The sequence below is a fragment of the Lethenteron reissneri genome, unplaced genomic scaffold (genome assembly GCF_015708825.2).
Source record: "Lethenteron reissneri isolate LAM-NWPU_2019-01 unplaced genomic scaffold, ASM1570882v1 scaffold_1587, whole genome shotgun sequence".
Classification (NCBI taxonomy): domain Eukaryota; kingdom Metazoa; phylum Chordata; class Hyperoartia; order Petromyzontiformes; family Petromyzontidae; genus Lethenteron; species Lethenteron reissneri.
In genome coordinates, this window is record NW_026891319.1 from 77,865 (window position 1) to 97,979 (window position 20,115).

Genomic DNA, 20,115 nt, shown 5'->3' on the forward strand with positions numbered 1-20,115 from the left:
CTCACCCGGCCGTCCTCCCTGGTGGCATTCTTCAGCCGCCACTCTTCCTCGTCCTCGTCCCAGTACGCTTCTAGCTGCTCACCGCACATCTCACACAGCTGACAACACACACACACACTCACTCACCCACTCACTCACACACACACTCACTCACACGCTCACTCACTCACACATTCACACACTCACTCACACACTCATTCACACACTCACTCACACACTCACTCACTCATACACACGCACACACTCACTCACTCACGCACACACTCACTCACACACACACACTCACTCACTCATACACACTCACTCACGCACACTCACTCACACACACACACTCACACACTCACACAAACACTCACTCACACATTCACACTCACTCACACACTCATTCACACACACACTCACTCACACACACGCACACACACACTCACTCATACAACAACAACAACCGCTATTCGCCACTAGGTGGCGGTGACGTCACCACGACGCTTGTGCCAGGCCATGTGCACCTTGAGGAGGTCACGGGGCAGACCCAGCAGGTGCCACGGGTCGACTGACCGAGATGACTGGCTGATGCACCACCTGTGCCCCCTACTGTGCCAACTAGCTGTGCTTTAGCCACCCGGCGCTCCGCTCGTTGTTGTGAGCGTCGCTCCCCGCCCTCCGTTGTTGTTGGAGGGTGACTGCCTCCAACTGCCCAGTAGCGTCCTTCACGAGCCTCCTCCACAGAGGCCGAACTTGACACCGCTGGTACCAGTCATCGGCAAGTCCACTCAGCTCCACGTCCTCCTGTACCACATCACTCCATCTCTTCTCTAGCCGTGCCGCGCCCGTCTAGCCCCCTCGATCCGGCCGAACAAAAGCTGTTTAGGCATGCGGTGGCTAGGCATGCGGGCTACATGACCCAGCCAACGCAGCCTTACCTGCCGGAGGAGCTCACCGATGGGACTTTGCCCAGATCTTTCAAGGACTTGTGAGCTCCTCACATAATCCAGCCTGGTTAAACCCAGGATGGATCGTAGGCAGGCCAGCCTAAATGTTTCCAACCGGCGAAGATGCTCCATTAGGAGGGTCCACGTTTCGCAAGCGTAGAGAAGGGAGGGAATGACTGTGGCCGAGAAGACCTGAAGTTTCGTGCGGAGCGACAGACCAGGTAGCTTCCACACAGCGTTACGCAACCGATGAAAAGATATTGCCGCTCGACTGATTCACACACTCACTCACACACTCACTCATACACACGTACAGGCACACACACAGACACACACGCACACACACTCACTCACACACGCAAACACTCACCACACGCACGCAGACACACAACGCACACGCAGACACACGCACACACAGACACGCAAACACACAGACACGCACGCACGCACGCAGACACACAACGCACACGCAGACACACGCACACACAGACACGCAAACACACACACTCACGCACGCGCGCATGTAGAAACACAACGCACACGCAGACACACGCACACACAGACACGCAAACACACACACTCACGCACGCACACACTCACTCACACATGCAAACAATCACACACGCAAACACTCACATGCAAACACACACGCACGCACACACACAACGCACACGCAGACACGCACACACAGACACGCAGACACACACACTCACGCACGCACGCAGCACACAACGCACACGCAGACACACGCACACACAGACAAGCAAACACACACACTCACACACGCACGCACACGCACGCACACGCAGACACACGCACACACAGACACGCAATCACACACACTCACGCACGCACGCAGACACACAACGCACACACAGACACGCAAACACACACACTCACACACGCACACACAACGTGCCAATCAAGAAGACGGCCAATGGACAACGGACGCCGTCGTCTGCCTCACCTCTTGGACGCTGGCGGTCCCCGCGGGGACGCTGGGGAACTCCTCGGCTTTGCCCCCCCCCCGCCCCCGTGGCCCCCCCCTCGTGGCCCCCCCCGCGTGGCCCCCCCCTCGTGCCCCCCCCCCTCGTCCAGAGGGACGGCGCCTCCTCCTGCGGCCGCTCCGGGAGGCGCTTTCTCGGCGCCCCCATCGTGGGCGACACCGGCGGCGTCTCGATCCACTCCTGCGGGGGGGCGGCGCCGTCCCGCGTCAGGTTGGCGGCGCGCTCGTGCCGGGCTAGGTGCACCCGCTCAGTCGCTCGTCCGTTCCCCCGCGCCGCCGATTGGCGCGGTCGGCCGGGTAGGTAGGGCGCGAAAGAAGTTCAACTCGCGTCGTACGCAGTTGGCGAGCGACGTCGCGGGGAGACCCTGGGGGGCGCGGTGACGTCACGTCACCCGAGACGGTATTCAGGGGGAAGCCCGTGGCCTAGGAGGAGGGTTGTCGCTCCCGTGGGAGCCGGGAACGGGAGAGGCTGCAGGCTGGGGGCACAACGGGGTCGTACGCGTACCCGGCCGCACCAGGGTCACAAACGGGTACCCGTACCCGGCCGTACCCGTACCCTACCCGTACCCTACCCGGCCGGGTACGGGTTGGGTACGGGTATCGGGTACCCGATTGCGACCTCTGGTATGAAGCCATGTTGCAGGCGCGGGTGGGTTGATTCTAGGAACTTGAATTGTGAGAAGAGACAAGACGTTGGGAAATGAGTGACACACGGTGACTCACAAGTGACTCACGGCCTACCCGTACCCGGTACAGGTAGGGGTAGCCGGGTAGGGTACGGGTAGGGTACGGGTATCGGGTAGGGTGCGGGTATCGGGTAGGGTACGGGTATCGGGTAGGGTACGGGTATCGGGTAGGGTACGGGTATCGGGTAGGGTGCGGGTATCGGGTAGGGTACGGGTACGGGTAGGGTGCGGGTATGGGGTAGGGTACGGGTATCGGGTACCCGGTTGCGACCTCTGCCCAGTACCCTGTCCCCTGGGGAGCTATCAGCTAAGCCGGTGACCTGGTTAGGGGTAAGCGGTAACCTGGTTAGGGGTAACCTGGTTAGGGGTAACCTGGTTAGAGGTAAGCAGTAACCTGGTTAGGGGTAAGTGGTACACACGCGCACACGCAAACACACGTGCACACGGGCGGCGGTTCACCGCACGTCTCACGGCGTCGTGACGTCACGCAGCCTTCGAGCCCACAGCTCCCTCCTCCCCTCTAACACCGCCTCCTCGTGTCCCACGCGTCTCTCGTTCATCTCTCGGGCTTCCGACCCGCGAGGTTGCCTCCGTGACGTTGCAAACGGAGTGGGGACCCCGCACCCCCTGGCCACCACGGCGAGCGTGGGGAATGCACAGCGGTCAAGTGCTCTCACTCGCGCAACGTCCATTCTCCACGTGGGAGGGGGAAAACCCGGAGGGCCACGGGAAAGAATCCACACACGACCACGGAGAGAGAGAGGGAGAGACACGCAGACTCCAAATACACGACGGAGCGTCAGGGTCGGGATAGAACCCACGACCTCCTGTACACCAGGCGAGATTGTTAACATCTCCTAGCCACCGTGATGATGATGATGAGAGAGAGACGCAGACTCCAAATCTACAGCAGCAGGCGTCGTCAGGGTCGGGATCGAACCCACGACCTCCTGTATACCAGGCGAGGTAGTTAACATCTCCTAGCCACCGTGATGATGATTAGAGAGAGAGACACACAAACTCCAAATATACAGCAGCAGGCGTGAGGATTGGGATCGAACCCACGACCTCCTGCGCACCAGGCGAGGTAGTCAACATCTCCGAGCCACAGAGCGAGCGCGAGTGAGCGAGCGCCGCTTACCGTGCAGGAGCGGTACCAGCGGCGGTGCGTGACCTCGCTGCCCGGGTCTTTGCTGTCGCGGTTGACGCGGTAGTGCCAGTCCAGGTGGTCGGCGTAGGCGCTCGCCTGGCGCCCCGTGAAGCGCAAGCTGCACGAGTGGCACTGGACACCCGAGTAGAGGCGCCGCACCGCGCCGCCGTGGCGCCTGTGCGCACGCACATGCACACACGCACACGCAGATATACACATGCGCACACACGCACACACACGCACGCACACGCGCACACACGCGCACACGCACACACACACGCGGATGTACACGCACACGTACACACGCACACACAGACACACGCACGTACACACGCACACACGCGGATGTACACACGCACACGTACACACGCACACACAGACACACGCACACACACGCGGATATACACTCGCACACACACGCGGATGTACACACGCACACACACACGGATATACACACGCACACACACACGGATGTACACACGCACACGCACCACACGCGGATATACACACGCACACACACACGCGGATGTACACACGCACACAAAGATAAAGACAAAGATCCCCCGTATAGCCTGAACAGACTGTAGGGGCAAGTGCTGTTAGCGAGCACCTATGAAGGCCGGAACGGTACACGAGGGGGTGGGTGGCCAGCACCACGCCCGACCGCCTTTGTCTCCCTAGTGGCGATGTTTACACACCACACCAGGTACTCATTTAAGGCTGAGTCGACCTAGGGGAGGCCCAGGACCGGTTCAGATAATCGTCACTGGTGTTAGCCGTGAGCGGGAATCGAACCCGGGTCGCCAGGTTCATAGCGCAGCGCGCTAACCGCTACACTACCGCTCCCCACACACGCACACATACACACGTACACACGCACACACAGACAAACGCACACACACAAACGCAGATATACACTCGCACACACACGCGGATATACACACGCACAGACACGCACACACGCACACACACACACGGATATACACTCGCGCGCTCGCATATACTCACACACGCACACACGCACACACAGCGGATATACACTCGCGCGCTCGCATATACTCACACACGCACACACAAGACATCCTCATGGCAAGATCACCGCAGCGAGCGCTTTCAGACGCGCCTCCTGCCTCATGTGAGCAATCCACTGGAGTTGTCCACTTTTAAATCATCGCTGACTCACGAATTTCTTTAGAAATGCTTTTTGTGTTTTTTACTTTGTGATCCTTACCCCCGGCACCTCCAATTAGCACGGTTGGCTACGAACACACTAACACCAATACCCCGCCATTCGCCACACAGCGACGGTGACGTCACCACGGCGACCGTGCCAGGCCAGGTGCACGTTGAGGCCGCGTGAAGTGTCGAAGGCTCGCTGCTGGCAGAAGGTCTCGGGACAGAAACCTGCAGGTGCCACGGGTTGGCTGACTGAGATGACCGGTAGATGCACCACCAGCTGTAACCCCCCTGCTGTGCCAGGCTAGGTGCAGGAGGTCACAGGGCAGACCCAGCAGGTGCCATTGGTTGACTGACTGAGATGACCGGTAGATGCACCACCAGCTGTACCCTCCCTACTGTGCCAGGCTAGGTGCAGGAGGTCACGGGACAGACCCAGCAGGTGCCACGGATTGGCTGACTGAGATGACCGGTAGATGCACCACCAGCTGTACCCCCCTGCTGTGCCAGGCTAGGTGCAGGAGGTCACGGGACAGACCCTGCAGGTGCCACGGGTTGGCTGACTGAGATGACCGGTAGATGCACCACCAGCTGTACCCCCCTGCTGTGCCAGGCTAGGTGCAGGAGGTCACGGGGCAGACCCTGCAGGTGCCACGGGTTGACTGACTGAGATGACTGGTAGATGCACCACCAGCTGTACCCCCCTACTGTGCCAGGCTAGGTGCAGGAGGTCACGGGACAGACCCTGCAGGTGCCACGGGTTGGCTGACTGAGATGACCGGTAGATGCACCACCAGCTGTACCCCCCTGCTGTGCCAGGCTAGGTGCAGGAGGTCACGGGACAGACCCTGCAGGTGCCACGGGTTGACTGACTGAGATGACCGGTAGATGCACCACCACCACCTGTGCCCCCTGCTGTGCTAACTTTCTGCGTTTTAGCCGCCCGGCGCTCCGCTCGTTGTTGTGAGCGTCGCTCCTCCGCCCTCCGTCGTTGCTGGAGGGCGACTGCCTCCAACCGCCCGTCGTTGGTTCGATCCCGGCCCTGACGATGCCTGCTGCTGCTGCTGCTGCGTATTTGAACGTTCTCCCCGTGATCGAGTGGAATTTTTTCTCGGGGTCGCTGCGTTTTTTTCCCCCCTTCCACGTTGAAAACCAACGTCGTCGTCAACGCGCTGTAAGTGCCCACGACGACGAGCCACTTCACCGGGCCATCGGTGGAGCGATGCTGACGCTCACCGCTTGAGGTCTTCGATGGCGAAGCCGGAGAGGTCCGGAATGTCGTCGTCGTCGTCGTCCTCTGCGGATGCCTCCTCACCTCTGGTGGACGTCTCCTCCGTCGCGCCGCCAGCGTCGCTCCCGGCACGAGCGTCGTCTGTCGGCGAGAGAGAAACACGAGCGGAGCGGGGTCAGAGGGGGGGGGGGGGGGGGCGGCCATCGGTGAGACCGCCCCCCCCCCATCCCTGTCCACCTTCCGCCCCCCCCCCACCCCCAGTGGTCACGTGACCTCATTCCGACTCCCGCCACCTCCGCGCAGGAGAACTCCGTCGCTCGTGACCCCGTCGTTCGTGACCCCGTCGCTCGTGACCCCGTCGCCAGAGGTCGCAAACGGGTTTTGATTCCTTACCCGTACCCATACCCGGCCGCACCAGGGTCGCAAACGGCTACATACCGTACCCGGCCGTACTCCCGTACCGCGTACCGTACCCTACCCGTACCCGGCCGGGTACGGGTAGGGTACGGGTATCGGTACCCGATTGCGACCTCTGGGATGAAGCCATGTTGCAGGCGCGGTGGGTTGATTCTAGGAACTTGAATTGTGAGAAGAGACAAGACGTTGGGAAATGAGTGACAAACGGTCACTCACCAGTGACTCACGGCCTCCCCATACCCGTACCCGGCCGCACCAGGGTCGCAAACCGGTACCTGTACCCGGCCGGGTACGGGTAGCCGGGTATCGGGTACCCGGTTGCGACCTCTGCCGAGTACCCCCAGGTCGGCACGACGACCTGGGGGTGTGGGGCTTCCATCTCCTCTCTCACCGGCCGTGCCGCCGACGCTGGCGGTCGCCGTCGCCGCCTGGACTTGCAGGATTCCCGAGGCGACGAGCTTCCAGAAGAGCGAGTTCACCTGCTCGGCCTGAGCGGCGTGGGCGGCCGCTCCCGTCGCTGCACTCGGGGGGCGACGCAGAGACACGCAGAGAGACAACGTCGTCATCGCCGCAGCAGCAGCAGCAGCGCTTGTGCCAAGCTAGGTGGTAGCGGTGAAGGGCAGCGGTGGTGGCGAGCGGTGGTGGCGAGCGGTGGTGGTGAGCGGTAAGGTGGTGAGCGGTGGTGATGTTGAGTAGCGGTGAGCGGTGGTGGTGAGCGGTGGTGGTGAGTAGCGGTGAGCGGTGGTGGCGAGCGGTGGTGGTGAGTAGCGGTGAGTGGTGGTGGCGAGCGGTGGTGATGTTGAGTAGCGGTGAGCGGTGGTGGTGAGCGGTGGTGGCGAGCGGTGGTGGCGAGCAGTGGTGGTGAGCGGTGGTGGCGAGCGGTGGTGGTGAGTAGCGGCGAGCAGTGGTGGTGAGCGGTGGTGGCGAGCGGTGGTGGCGAGCGGGTGGTGGTGAGTAGCGGTGAGCGGTGGTGGTGAGTAGCGGCGAGCGGTGGTGGTGAGCGGTGGTGGTGAGCGGTGGTGGTGAGCGGTGGTGGCGAGCGGTGGTGGTGAGTAGCGGTGATCGGTGGTGGTGAGCGGTGGGGGTGAGTAGCGTGAGCGGTGGTGGTGAGTAGCGGCGAGCGGTGGTGGTGAGCGGTGGTGGCGAGCGGTGGTGGTGAGTAGCGGTGGTGTGAGTAGCGGTGAGCGGTGGTGGCGTAGCGGTGGTGGTGGGTGAGCTGTAAGTGTGGGGGCGGCAAACAATCACTTCACGCATCAGCTGCTGGTGTTGAGTCAGCTGCTGGTGTTGAGTCAGCTGCTGGTGCTGAGTCAGCTGTTGGTGCTGCGTCAGCTGTTGGTGCTGCATGAGCTGCTGGTGTTGAGTCAGCTGCTGGTGCTGCATCAGCTGTTGTGTTGAGTCAGCTGTTGGTGCTGCGTCAGCTGTTGGTGCTGTGGGTGCTGCATCAGCTGCTGGTGTTGAGTCAGCTGTTGGTGCTGCGTCAGCTGTTGGTGCTGCATCAGCTGCTGGTGTTGAGTCAGCTGTTGGTGCTGCGTCAGCTGTTGGTGCTGAGTCAGCTGCTGGTGTTGAGTCAGCTGCTGGTGCTGAGTCAGCTGCTGGTGCTGAGTCAGCTGCTGAGTCAGCTGCTGGTGCTGAGTCAGCTGCTGGTGGCCCAGCCAGTAGTCCGGCCGGTGGCCCAGCAGGTTGCCCGGCGGCCGCGCAGCAAACTGCGTCCCGCCGTCAAAGAGCCACCCGTGCGGTCCCTCCCAAGTGGTTTGTCGTTGATGTCGTTGTTGACGTCGTTGTTGACGTCGTTGTTGATGTTGACGCCACTGCTGCTGCCCGCCGTACCGAGGCCCGGCCTCGAAGTCTGATGGGCCGTCGAACCGAGGAACCCCGTGCTCGTCGACCCGCACGCCCCTGGGGCCCCGCGGCCCGTCGAATCTACGTCCTCCCGGCGGCCCGTGGAAGTCCGGCGGCCCGTGGCCCAAGGCGGCCACTGGGGTCCGTCGGGAAACCCGTCGGGGGGGCGACGGGGAGGGAGGTCGACGTCGCTCCGCTGCCCGGGGGCAACCTCCTCCTGCTCCGTCTCCTCCGTGGGGAGGAGGAGCGGCGCTGTGCGGGAGCCGCCGTGTCGAGGCGGCGATGGGAGGAGGCGGCGGTGGCCGTTGACCCCCGCTGCAGAAGAGTCTCTCCGTTGCTGCAGCTGCTGCTGCTGCCGCCGCTGCCGCTGTTGCTGCTGCTGCTGCTGCCGCTGCTGTTGCCGCTGCCGCTGTTGCTGCTGTTGCTGCTGCTGCTGCTGTGGTTGTGGGTTGTCCTGGCCGGCGCCGATCCTACAACAACAACAACAATGACAACGACGACGACAACAACGGTGTCCCTCACCCCTCCGCACAACACACGCACAACACACACACACACAACACGCGCAAATAACACACGCACAACACACGCACAACACACACACACACCACAACCGCGCACACACCAACACACACACAACACGCGCACACAACACACACACACAACACACACACACACACACAACACACATGCGTACACACCAACAGCGTACAACACACGCAACACCCACAACACGCACACAACACACGCAAATAACACGCGCACAACACACGCACACAACCCACACACAACACACACAACACACACACACAACACGCGCACACAACACACACACACAAAACACACACACACAACACGCGCAACACAACACACACACACACACAAACACACCACACACACACACACACAACACACACACAATACACACACAATACACACAACACACACACACACCGCACACAACACACACACAACACACAACAACACAGGCACACAACACACACACAACACACCACACAACACACAACCCAATACCACACAATACACACAACACACACACAACACACGCACACAAAACAAGCATACACACACACCAACACACAACACAACGCACCAACACAACACACACACAACACACACACACACAGCCACACAACACACCACACACACAACACACACACACAACACACGCACACAACACACCCACACACAACACATGCACACAACACACGCACACAACACGCACACACACAACACACGCACATAACACACACACACAACACACACACACGACACACACACAACACACACACACAACACACACAACACACACACACAACACGCGCACACAACACACCACAACACACACACACACACACACAACACGCGCACACAACACGCGCACACAACACACACAACAACACACACACAACACGCGCACACAACACACACACAACACACACACAACACACACACAAAACACACACACAACACGCACACAACACACACACAACACACACACAACACACACACACACAACACACACACAACACACAGACACAACACGCGCTGGCTCGTAAACGCCCACCCGGGGGAGCAGCTTCTCCTCCTCTTCTTCTGCGGCGGTGGTGGTGGTGGTGGCGGTGGTGGCGGTGGTGGCGGTGGTTCCGTCTCCTGGACGGGCGCGGAGGGCGGGCGGGGGCCGACCCGGAGGCCGCCAGGAGCTCGGCGGGAGATGTTCCCGGACCCGGACGCCTCCTGGGGGGGAAGGGGGGGTGGAGAGCGGTGACGAAAACTTTCCCCGATAGGGCTTCTTTAGTGAGGGTGGCACAGATGGTGATCCAGGATCCACAGTTTCAGCTGGCGGGAGGCCGACCGGGTGAAGATTGAGGCTGCTGCCCCCCCCCTCTCTCCGGCAAAGGGGGGGCGGGGGGGGAAGGCCATGGAGGCCAGCGGCGACGCGCAAGCGGCGGCGGCGGCGACCGAGGGAGCGCAACAGCCGGACCCGGCCTCGCTTGCACCCCCGACGCAGCGAGGAGAAGAGGTGACGCTGACCGCCGCCGCCGCCGCCGGAGACGTTGGTGTGCCGGGCGGCGCTGCTGCTGCAGCTGCTACTACTGATGCTACTACTGCTGCTACTACTGCTGCTACTACTGCTGCTGCTGCTACTACTGCTGCTGCAGCTGCAGCTGCTACTACTGATGCTGCTGCTGCTGCTGCTGCTACTACTGATGCTGCTGCTGCTGCTGTTGCTACTACTGATGCTGCTGCTACTGCTGCTGCTGCTACTACTACTGCTGCTGCTGCTACTACTTCTGCTGCTGCTGCTACTGCTGCTGTTGCTACTACTGCTGCTGCTGCTACTACTGATGCTGCTGCTGCTGCTACTACTGCTGCTGCTGCTACTACTGATGCTGCTGCTGCTGCTACTACTGATGCTGCTGCTGCTGCTGCTGTTGCTACTACTGATGCTGCTGCTACTGCTGCTGATGCTGCTACTGCTGCTGCTGTTGCTACTACTGATGCTGCTGCTGCTGCTACTGCTGCTGTTGCTACTACTGATGCTGCTGCTGCTGCTGCTGCTGCTACTACTGATGCTGCTGCTGCTGCTGCTACTACTGCTGCTGCTGCTACTACTGATACTGCTGCTGCTGCGGCGCCGGGGAGCACCTCTTCGCCCGTCCCGATGAGGGAGGGGGGGGGGAGGAGGCAGAGCCGGCCCTAGACCTTTGGGGGCCCTAAGCAAAATTTGGTTGGAGGCCCCTTTGATGTATGATTTTTTTCACCCACTCGCTAGCAGTGACTCTAGCGGGGCCCTCTGCTGGCCATGGGGCCCTTTGCAATTGCAAGGGTCGCTTAGTGGCTGGGCCGGCTCTGGGAGGAGGTGACTATGGAATTCGAGGGGAGTGGGCTTCCTGGGCTTGAGATCGAGCCCAGCGAGGCCCTGGCCCCAGACGGGTCGGCGGTGGGGACAGGGGGGGCCCACGCCGACATGACAAGCGGATCTGGCGCCGAGGCGCGAGAGGTGAGCGGGGCGAGCGTCGTCAGCGGTGGCGACCGGAAGGGACGGAGAGTGCCGAAGAGCTGGCCTCCGATGCCCAAGATGGGGTGCTCCCCCGACCACCTTCTCGGCTTCCTGAGATGGTCGTACGGGAGGCGCAACATCCGGGTGCAGGACAGCTTCCCCAGCGGGGGGAACTTCGTGAGTGCGGCCTGTCGTGTGGTCCAGGATCCGAGCAAGTTTGATTACAGCCGCCAGGAAATCAATCGGTTAAAGGCCTTGATGAGCAAGGTCCAAAAACAGCCACCATCCCCCCCCCCCACTACCCCCTTTCCCCCCCGTGGCGCCGAAGACGGCACCACCGCCGCCGTCGCCAGCCGAGGAGGAGGGTGAGGGTGTGGGAGTGGAGGGGCTGCTCTGTCAGGCAAAGGGGTGTGAGAGCCCGGAATGGCAAGCACATCGGACACTGGCTGCGGGGCGGTGGCGATGTGGTGTGTGATGATGATGTGTGATGAATGTGGAGCCGACGCTGCTTAGTTCTTAAGTTGCCGTACAGGCTGGTATTCTGATACATTGGAAACACTCCAGCGCAATTGCCGCTGGAGGCAATAAAGTTATAAAAGTCAAAAAAAAGTCTCGCTCACTCGCTCTCTCTCACTCTCTCTCTCGCTGTCACACTCGCTCTCTCACTCACTCGCTCCCACTCGCTCTCTCTCTCTCGCTCACTCACTCACTCGCTCTCTCTCACTCGCTCACTCACTCACTCGCTCTGACTCGCTCATTCTCTCACTCGCTCACTCACTCGCTCTCACTCTCTCACTCGCTCACTCACTCGTTCTCACTCTCTCACTCGCTCACTCGCTCACTCTCTCACTCTCTCACTCACTCGCTCTCTCTCACTCGCTCACTCACTCACTCGCTCTGACTCGCTCATTCTCTCACTCGCTCACTCACTCGTTCTCACTCTCTCACTCGCTCACTCACTCGTTCTCACTCTCTCACTCGCTCACTCGCTCACTCTCTCACTCTCTCACTCACTCGCTCTCTCTCACTCGCTCACTCACTCACTCGCTCTGACTCGCTCATTCTCTCACTCGCTCACTCACTCGCTCTCACTCTCTCACTCGCTCACTCACTCGTTCTCACTCTCTCACTCGCTCACTCGCTCACTCTCTCACTCGCTCACTCTCTCACTCTCACTCACTCACTCTCTCTCTCTCGCTCTCTCTCACTCGCTCACTCACTCACTCGCTCACTCACTCGCTCACTCTCTCGCTCTCACTCACTCGCTCACTCACTCACTCGCTCCCACTCGCTCACTCGCTCACTCGCTCACTCGCTCACTCGCTCTCACTCGCTCACTCGCTCCCACTCGCTCCCACTCGCTCACTCGCTCACTCACTCACTCACTCTCTCTCACTCGCTCCCACTCGCTCGCTCACTCACTCGCTCACTCGCTCCCACTCGCTCACTCACTCACTCGCTCACTCACTCACTCGCTCCCTCACTCACTCGCTCTCACTCGCTCACTCACTCGCTCCCACTTGCTCTCTCTCTCTCGCTCTCTCTCACTCGCTCCCACTCGCTCGCTCGCTCTCACTCGCGCACTCACTCACTCGCTCTCTCTCTCTCACTCACTCGCTCCCGCTCTCTCTCTCTCGCTCTCTCTCACTCGCTCACTCACTCACTCGCTCTCACTCGCTCACTCACTCACTCGCTCTCACTCGCTCACTCACTTGCTCGCTCACTCACTCGCTCACTCACTCGCTCGCTCCCACTCGCTCACTCACTCACTCGCTCACTCACTCACTCGCTCACTCACTCACTCGCTCACTCACTCACTCGCTCACTCACTCACTCGCTCACTCACTCACTCGCTCTCACTCGCTCTCACTCGCTCTCACTCACTTGCTCGCTCACTCACTCGCTCACTCACTCACTCGCTCCCACTCGCTCACTCACTCACTCGCTCACTCACTCACTCGCTCACTCACTCACTCGCTCTCACTCGCTCACTCTCTCTCACTCACTCGCTCTCACTCGCTCCCACTCGCTCACTCACTCACTCGCTCTCTCTCTCTCTCGCTCTCTCTCACTCGCTCACTCACTCGCTCTCTCTCACTCACTCGCTCCCACTCGCTCACTCACTCACTCGCTCTCTCTCTCTCTCACTCGCTCACTCACTCACTCGCTCCCACTCGCTCTCTCTCTCTCGCTCTCTCTCACTCGCTCACTCACTCACTCGCTCTCACTCGCTCACTCACTCACTCGCTCTCTCTCTCTCTCACTCGCTCACTCACTCACTCGCTCCCACTCGCTCTCTCTCTCTCGCTCTCTCTCACTCGCTCACTCACTCGCTCTCTCTCTCTCACTCGCTCACTCACTCACTCGCTCACCAGCTTTATCTTCACCCGCCCCAGCTCCAGTTCCAGCCTCCTCCTCCGCAGCTCCATCAGCTGTTTCAGCTGCATCAGCACCAGCCGCCTCATCAGCTCGGCCGCCAATGGGCGGTTCGGCTCCTCGGCCTGCCGGGGGTGGGGGGGTGGCCACGGGAGCGGGTATACACTACACTATACACTACACTACTATACACTACACTACTATACACTATACACTACACTATACACTACTATACCTACACACTATACACTATAGTGTATAGTGTGTAGTGTATAGTGTAGTGTATAGTGTAGTGTATAGTGTAGTGTATAGTGTAGTGTATAGTAGTGTAGTGTATAGTGTAGTGTATAGTGTAGTGTATAGTGTAGTGTATAGTGTAGTGTATAGTGTAGTGTATAGTAGTGTAGTGTATAGTAGTGTAGTGTATAGTGTAGTGTATAGTGTAGTGTATAATGTAGTGTATAGTAGTGTAGTGTATAGTAGTGTAGTGTATAGTGTAGTGTATAGTGTAGTGTATAATGTAGTGTATAGTAGTGTAGTGTATAGTAGTGTAGTGTATAATGTAGTGTATAGTGTAGTGTATAATGTAGTGTATAGTAGTGTAGTGTATAGTGTAGTGTATAGTGTAGTAGTGTAGTGTACAGTGTAGTGTAGTGTATAGTGTAGTGTATAGTGTAGTGTATAGTGTAGGTATAGTGTAGTGTATAGTGTAGTGTATAGTGTAGTGTATAGTGTAGTGTATAGTGTAGTGTATAGTGTAGTGTAGTGTATAGTGTAGTGTATAGTGTAGTGTATAGTGTAGTGTATAATGTAGTGTATAGTAATGTAGTGTAGTAGTAGTGTAGTGTATAGTGTAGTGTATAGTGTAGTGTATAATGTAGAGTAGTAGTGTAGTGTACAATGTAGTGTAGTGTATAATGTAGTGTATAGTGTAGTGTATAATGTAGTGTATAGTAGTGTGTATAGTGTAGTGTATAGTGTATAGTGTAGTGTATAGTGTAGTGTATAGTGTAGTGTAGTGTATAGTGTAGTGTATAGTGTAGTGTATAGTGTAGTGTATAGTGTAGTGTATAGTGTAGTGTATAATGTAGTGTATAGTAGTGTATAGTAGTGTAGTGTATAGTGTAGTGTATAGTGTATAGTGTAGTGTATAGTGTAGTGTATAGTGTAGTGTAGTGTATAGTGTAGTGTATAGTGTAGTGTATAGTAGTGTAGTGTATAGTGTAGTGTATAGTGTAGTGTATAGTGTAGTGTAGTGTAGTGATAGTGTAGTGTGTATAGTGTAGTGTATAGTGTAGTGTATAGTGTAGTGTAGTGTATAGTGTAGTGTATAGTGTAGTGTATAGTGTAGTGTATAGTGTAGTGTATAGTGTAGTGTATAGTGTAGTGTAGTGTATAGTGTAGTGTATAGTGTAGTGTATAGTGTAGTGTATAGTGTAGTGTATAATGTAGTGTATAGTAGTGTAGTGTATAGTGTAGTGTATAGTAGTGTAGTGTATAGTGTAGTGTATAATGTAGTGTATAGTAGTGTAGTGTATAGTAGTGTATAGTGTAGTGTATAGTGTAGTGTATAGTGTAGGTATAATGTAGTGTATAGTAGTGTAGTGTATAGTGTAGTGTATAGTGTAGTGTATAGTGTAGTGTATAGTGTAGTGTATAATGTAGTGTATAGTAGTGTAGTGTATAGTGTAGTGTATAGTAGTGTAGTGTATAGGTAGTGTTAGTGTAGGTATAGTGTAGGTATAGTGTAGTGTATAGTAGTGTATAGTCGTGTAGTGTATAGTGTAGTGATAGTGTAGTGTATAGTGTAGTGTATAGTGTAGTGTATAGTGTAGTGTATAGTGTAGTGTATAGTGTAGTGTATAGTAGTGTAGTGTATAGTGTAGTGTATAGTGTAGTGTATAGTGTAGTGTATAGTAGTGTAGTGTATAGTGTAGTGTATAGTGTAGTGTATAGTTGGAGACCCACCTGGAGGAGATTCCTGGCACGCGTTGACAACGACGGATTCATCTCGTCAGCACGAGTCGTCTCAGCCGCGACCATTCTGCCACGGTCGAAGGCTTGGGACTTGGGGTGACACACAAGATAGGTCAACAGACATCGGGGGGGGGGGGGGGGGCAACTGGCAAAGCTGCCGCCATCGACCGTGAAGAGATGCTCGCCTTGAAGAGGACTTCTGCGGTTGCATTGATGCAAAACTCGTAATGAAGGTCACGAGGTCAGATCGCGTGAAGTATAAATGTTGCGTGGTAACCCTCCACCGGCCGACACAGCCAGGAAGGTTCGTCACGTAAACAACGCGCCAATGAGTTACGAGTATAGCGTTTAGTAGTTTAGTATATAGTAGTGTAGTGTATAGTGTAGTGTATAGTAGTGTATAGTGTAGTAGTGTAGTGTATAGTGTAGTAGTGTAGTGTATAGTGTAGTAGTGTAGTGTATAGTGTAGTGTATAGTAGTGTATAGTAGTGTATAGTGTAGTGTATAGTGTAGTGTATAGTGTAGTAGTGTAGTGTATAGTGTAGTGTATAGTAGTGTATAGTGTAGTGTATAGTGTAGTGTGTAGTGTATAGTAGTGTATAGTGTAGTGTATAGTAGTGTGTAGTGTAGTGTATAGTGTAGTGCATAGTGTAGTGTATAGTAGTGTGTAGTGTATGGTGTAGTGTATAGTGTAGTGTAGTAGTGTATAGTGTAGTAGTGTATAGTGTAGTGTATAGTAGTGTATAATGTAGTGTATAGCAGTGTATAGTGTAGTGTATAGTAGTGTAGTGTATAGTAGTGTAGTGTATAGTAGTGTATAGTGTAGTGTATAGTGTAGTAGTGTAGTGTAGTGTATAGTGTAGTGTATAGTGTAGTAGTGTAGTGTAGTAGTGTAATGTATAGTGTTGTATATAGTCTAGTGTATAGTAGTGTAGTGTATAGTAGTGTAGTGTATAGTGTAGTGCATAGTGTAGTGTATAGTAGTGTGTAGTGTATAGTGTAGTGTATAGTAGTGTAGTGTATAGTGTACAGTAGTGTATAGTATAGTAGTGTAGTGTATAGTGTACAGTAGTGTAGTGTATAGTGTACAGTAGTGTATGGTAGTGTATAGTGTACAGTAGTGTATAGTATAATAGTGTAGTGTATAGTGTACAGTAGTGTATAGTATAAGTGTAGTGTATAGTGTATGGTAGTGTATAGTATAATAGTGTAGTGTATAATGTAGTGTATAGTGTAGTGTACCTGGGCACCGCCATCTTGGCGATGGTCTCTGTGGGATGACATGAGCGCGAATCGGATAATCGATGATAATAATCAATTACCATCGATTATTGATTACCATCGATTATTATCGATTATCCGTTCAGCTGGCCACTGGCGAGCAGTCGCGATTAACGACGTGGTCAGAAGTCGAGTAAGAAGCGGTGAGTTTCATTGGAGATGGTGACTACCTCGCCAGGTGTGCAGGAGGTCGTGGGTTCGATCGTGACCCTGACGATACCTGCCAATGTATGTTTGTGTGTGGCTATGAGATGTTGACTACCTCGCCAGGTGTGCAGGAGGTCGTGGGTTCGATCCTGACCCTGACGATGCCTGCCAATGTATGTTTGTGTGTGGCTGGGAGATGTTGACTACCTCGCCAGGTGTGCAGGAGGTCGTGGGTTAGATTCCGACCCTGACGATGCCTGCCAATGTATGTTTGTGTGTGGCTGGGAGATGTTGACTACCTCGCCTGGTGTGCAGGAGGTCGTGGGTTCGATCCCGACCCTGACGATGCCTGCCAATGTATGTTTGTGTGTGACTGGGAGATGTTGACTACCTCGCCAGGTGTGCAGGAGGTCGTGGGTTCGATCGTGACCCTGACGATACCTGCCAATGTATGTTTGTGTGTGGCTATGAGATGTTGACTACCTCGCCAGGTGTGCAGGAGGTCGTGGGTTCGATCCTGACCCTGACGATGCCTGCCAATGTATGTTTGTGTGTGGCTGGGAGATGTTGACTACCTCGCCAGGTGTGCAGGAGGTCGTGGGTTAGATTCCGACCCTGACGATGCCTGCCAATGTATGTTTTTGTGTGGCTGGGAGATGTTGACTACCTCGCCAGGTGTGCAGGAGGTCGTGGGTTCGATCCTGACCCTGACGATGCCTGCCAATGTATGTTTGTGTGTGGCTGGGAGATGTTGACTACCTCGCCAGGTGTGCAGGAGGTCGTGGGTTAGATTCCGACCCTGACGATGCCTGCCAATGTATGTTTTTGTGTGGCTGGGAGATGTTGACTACCTCGCCAGGTGTGCAGGAGGTCGTGGGTTCGATCCCGACCCTGACGATGCCTGCCAATGTATGTTTGTGTGTGGCTGGGAGATGTTGACTACCTCGCCTGGTGTGCAGGAGGTCGTGGGTTCGATCCCGACCCTGACGATGCCTGCCAATGTATGTTTGTGTGTGGCTGGGAGATGTTGACTACCTCGCCAGGTGTGCAGGAGGTCGTGGGTTCAATCCCGACCCTGACGATGCCTGCCAATGTATGTTTGTGTGTGGCTGGGAGATGTTGACTACCTCACCTGGTGTGCAGGAGGTCGTGGGTTCGATCCCGACCCTGACGATGCCTGCCAATGTATGTTTGTGTGTGACTGGGAGATGTTGACTACCTCGCCTGGTGTGCAGGAGGTCGTGGGTTCGATCCCGACCCTGACGATGCCTGCCAATGTATGTTTGGAGTTTGCGTCTCTCTCCTCCCGTGGTCGCGTGGATTTTGTCTCCTGGTCCTCCAGTTTTTCCCTCCACGTTTAGAAACACACGAGTTGAGATTATTTGGCTTCTGCTACAAATGTTCACGCGATGATGAACCACTTTGGTGGGCAATCATTTGTGATGGCCAGGTAGCTTCTGAGGAAGAGCTATGATGCTGCTTAGTGAGCCTTACCCGCTGGGAAAAGCATTGTTTTAGTTGAGCTCATTATCTCTGCATGACCCAGCTAAGTCTCCAACACCTGCTGTCAATAGCCGCATTATCATCACCATTATCATCACCATCATCATCACCACCATCATCACCACCATCATCATCACCACCATCATCATCACCACCATCATCACCACCATCATCATCACCATCATCATCACCACCATCATCACCATCATCATCACCATCATCATCACCACCATCATCATCACCACCATCATCACCACCATCATCATCATCATCACCACCATCATCACCACCATCATCATCACCACCATCGTCAACATCGTCACCACCACAACAACAACCACCACCACAACAACAACAACAACCACCACCACCACAACAACCACCACCACAACCACAACACAAACAACATCCACCCCCACAACAACAACCACCACCACCACAACAACATCCACCACCACAACAACCACCACCACACAAACAACAACCACCACCACACAAACAACAACAACAACCACCACAACAACCACCACCACACAAACAACAACAACCACCACAACAACCACCACCAAACAAACAACAACCACCACCACACAAACAACAACCACCACAACAACCACCACCACACAAACAACAACAACCACCACAACAACCACCACCAAACAAACAACAACCACCACCACACAAACAACAACCACCACAACAACCACCACCAAACAAACAACCACTACCACAACAACAACCACCACCACACAAACAACAACAACCACCACAACAACAACCACCACCACACAAACAACAACCACCACAACAACCACCACCACAACAACAACAACCACCACAACAACAACCACCACACAAACAACAACCACCACAACAACAATCTCCTACCTGGGTGCCGCCATCTTGGCAATGGTCGCCGGGCGATGTCGTCACCACGAATCGGATGTTCGATTCTCATCGATTACCGTTCGTCGATTCCCATCGATTCCGGGGGGAGCGAACTTCCGGCATCCTCACTCGCCCCTCCCCCTTCTGCTGCTGACCGCCCATCAATGACGTCACGCACGTGGGGGGGGGGGGGCGGGGGTCAGACATCTGTGACGATGCGTGACGAGGGGGGGGGGTGAGAAATGTGACGTCACATCAAAATGCGAAACTTTAAATAAATACTGGCGGTAAGTACCCGGCTTTGCTCGGGCGAAAAGGCAGACACACACAACAACAACCGCCATTCGCCACTAAGTGGCGGTGACGTCACCACGACGCTTGTGCCAGGCCAAGTGCACCTCGAGGCCACGTGAAGTGTCGAACGCCCGCTGGCAGGAGGTCACGGGGCAGACCCAGCAGGTGCCACGGGTCGACTGACCGAGAT

At 55.8% G+C, this 20,115-nt stretch overlaps 1 protein-coding gene across 1 annotated transcript; it reads right to left on the bottom strand.

Moving 5' to 3' along the window:
• Window positions 1–2,323: 2,323 nt before the first annotated feature.
• Window positions 2,324–19,686, bottom strand: LOC133362719 (cleavage and polyadenylation specificity factor subunit 6-like). Its single transcript, XM_061581646.1, has 9 exons — window positions 19,632–19,686; window positions 15,804–15,902; window positions 13,832–13,960; window positions 9,994–10,192; window positions 8,418–8,570; window positions 6,987–7,112; window positions 6,184–6,319; window positions 3,763–3,946; window positions 2,324–2,404 (listed from the first exon to the last, which is right to left on the bottom strand). The coding sequence occupies exons 2-9, from the start codon at window positions 15,876–15,878 to the stop codon at window positions 2,324–2,326; spliced, it is 1,083 nt and encodes a 360-aa protein (XP_061437630.1). The 5' UTR covers window positions 15,879–15,902; window positions 19,632–19,686.
• Between the last annotated feature and the right edge of the window lie 429 nt (window positions 19,687–20,115).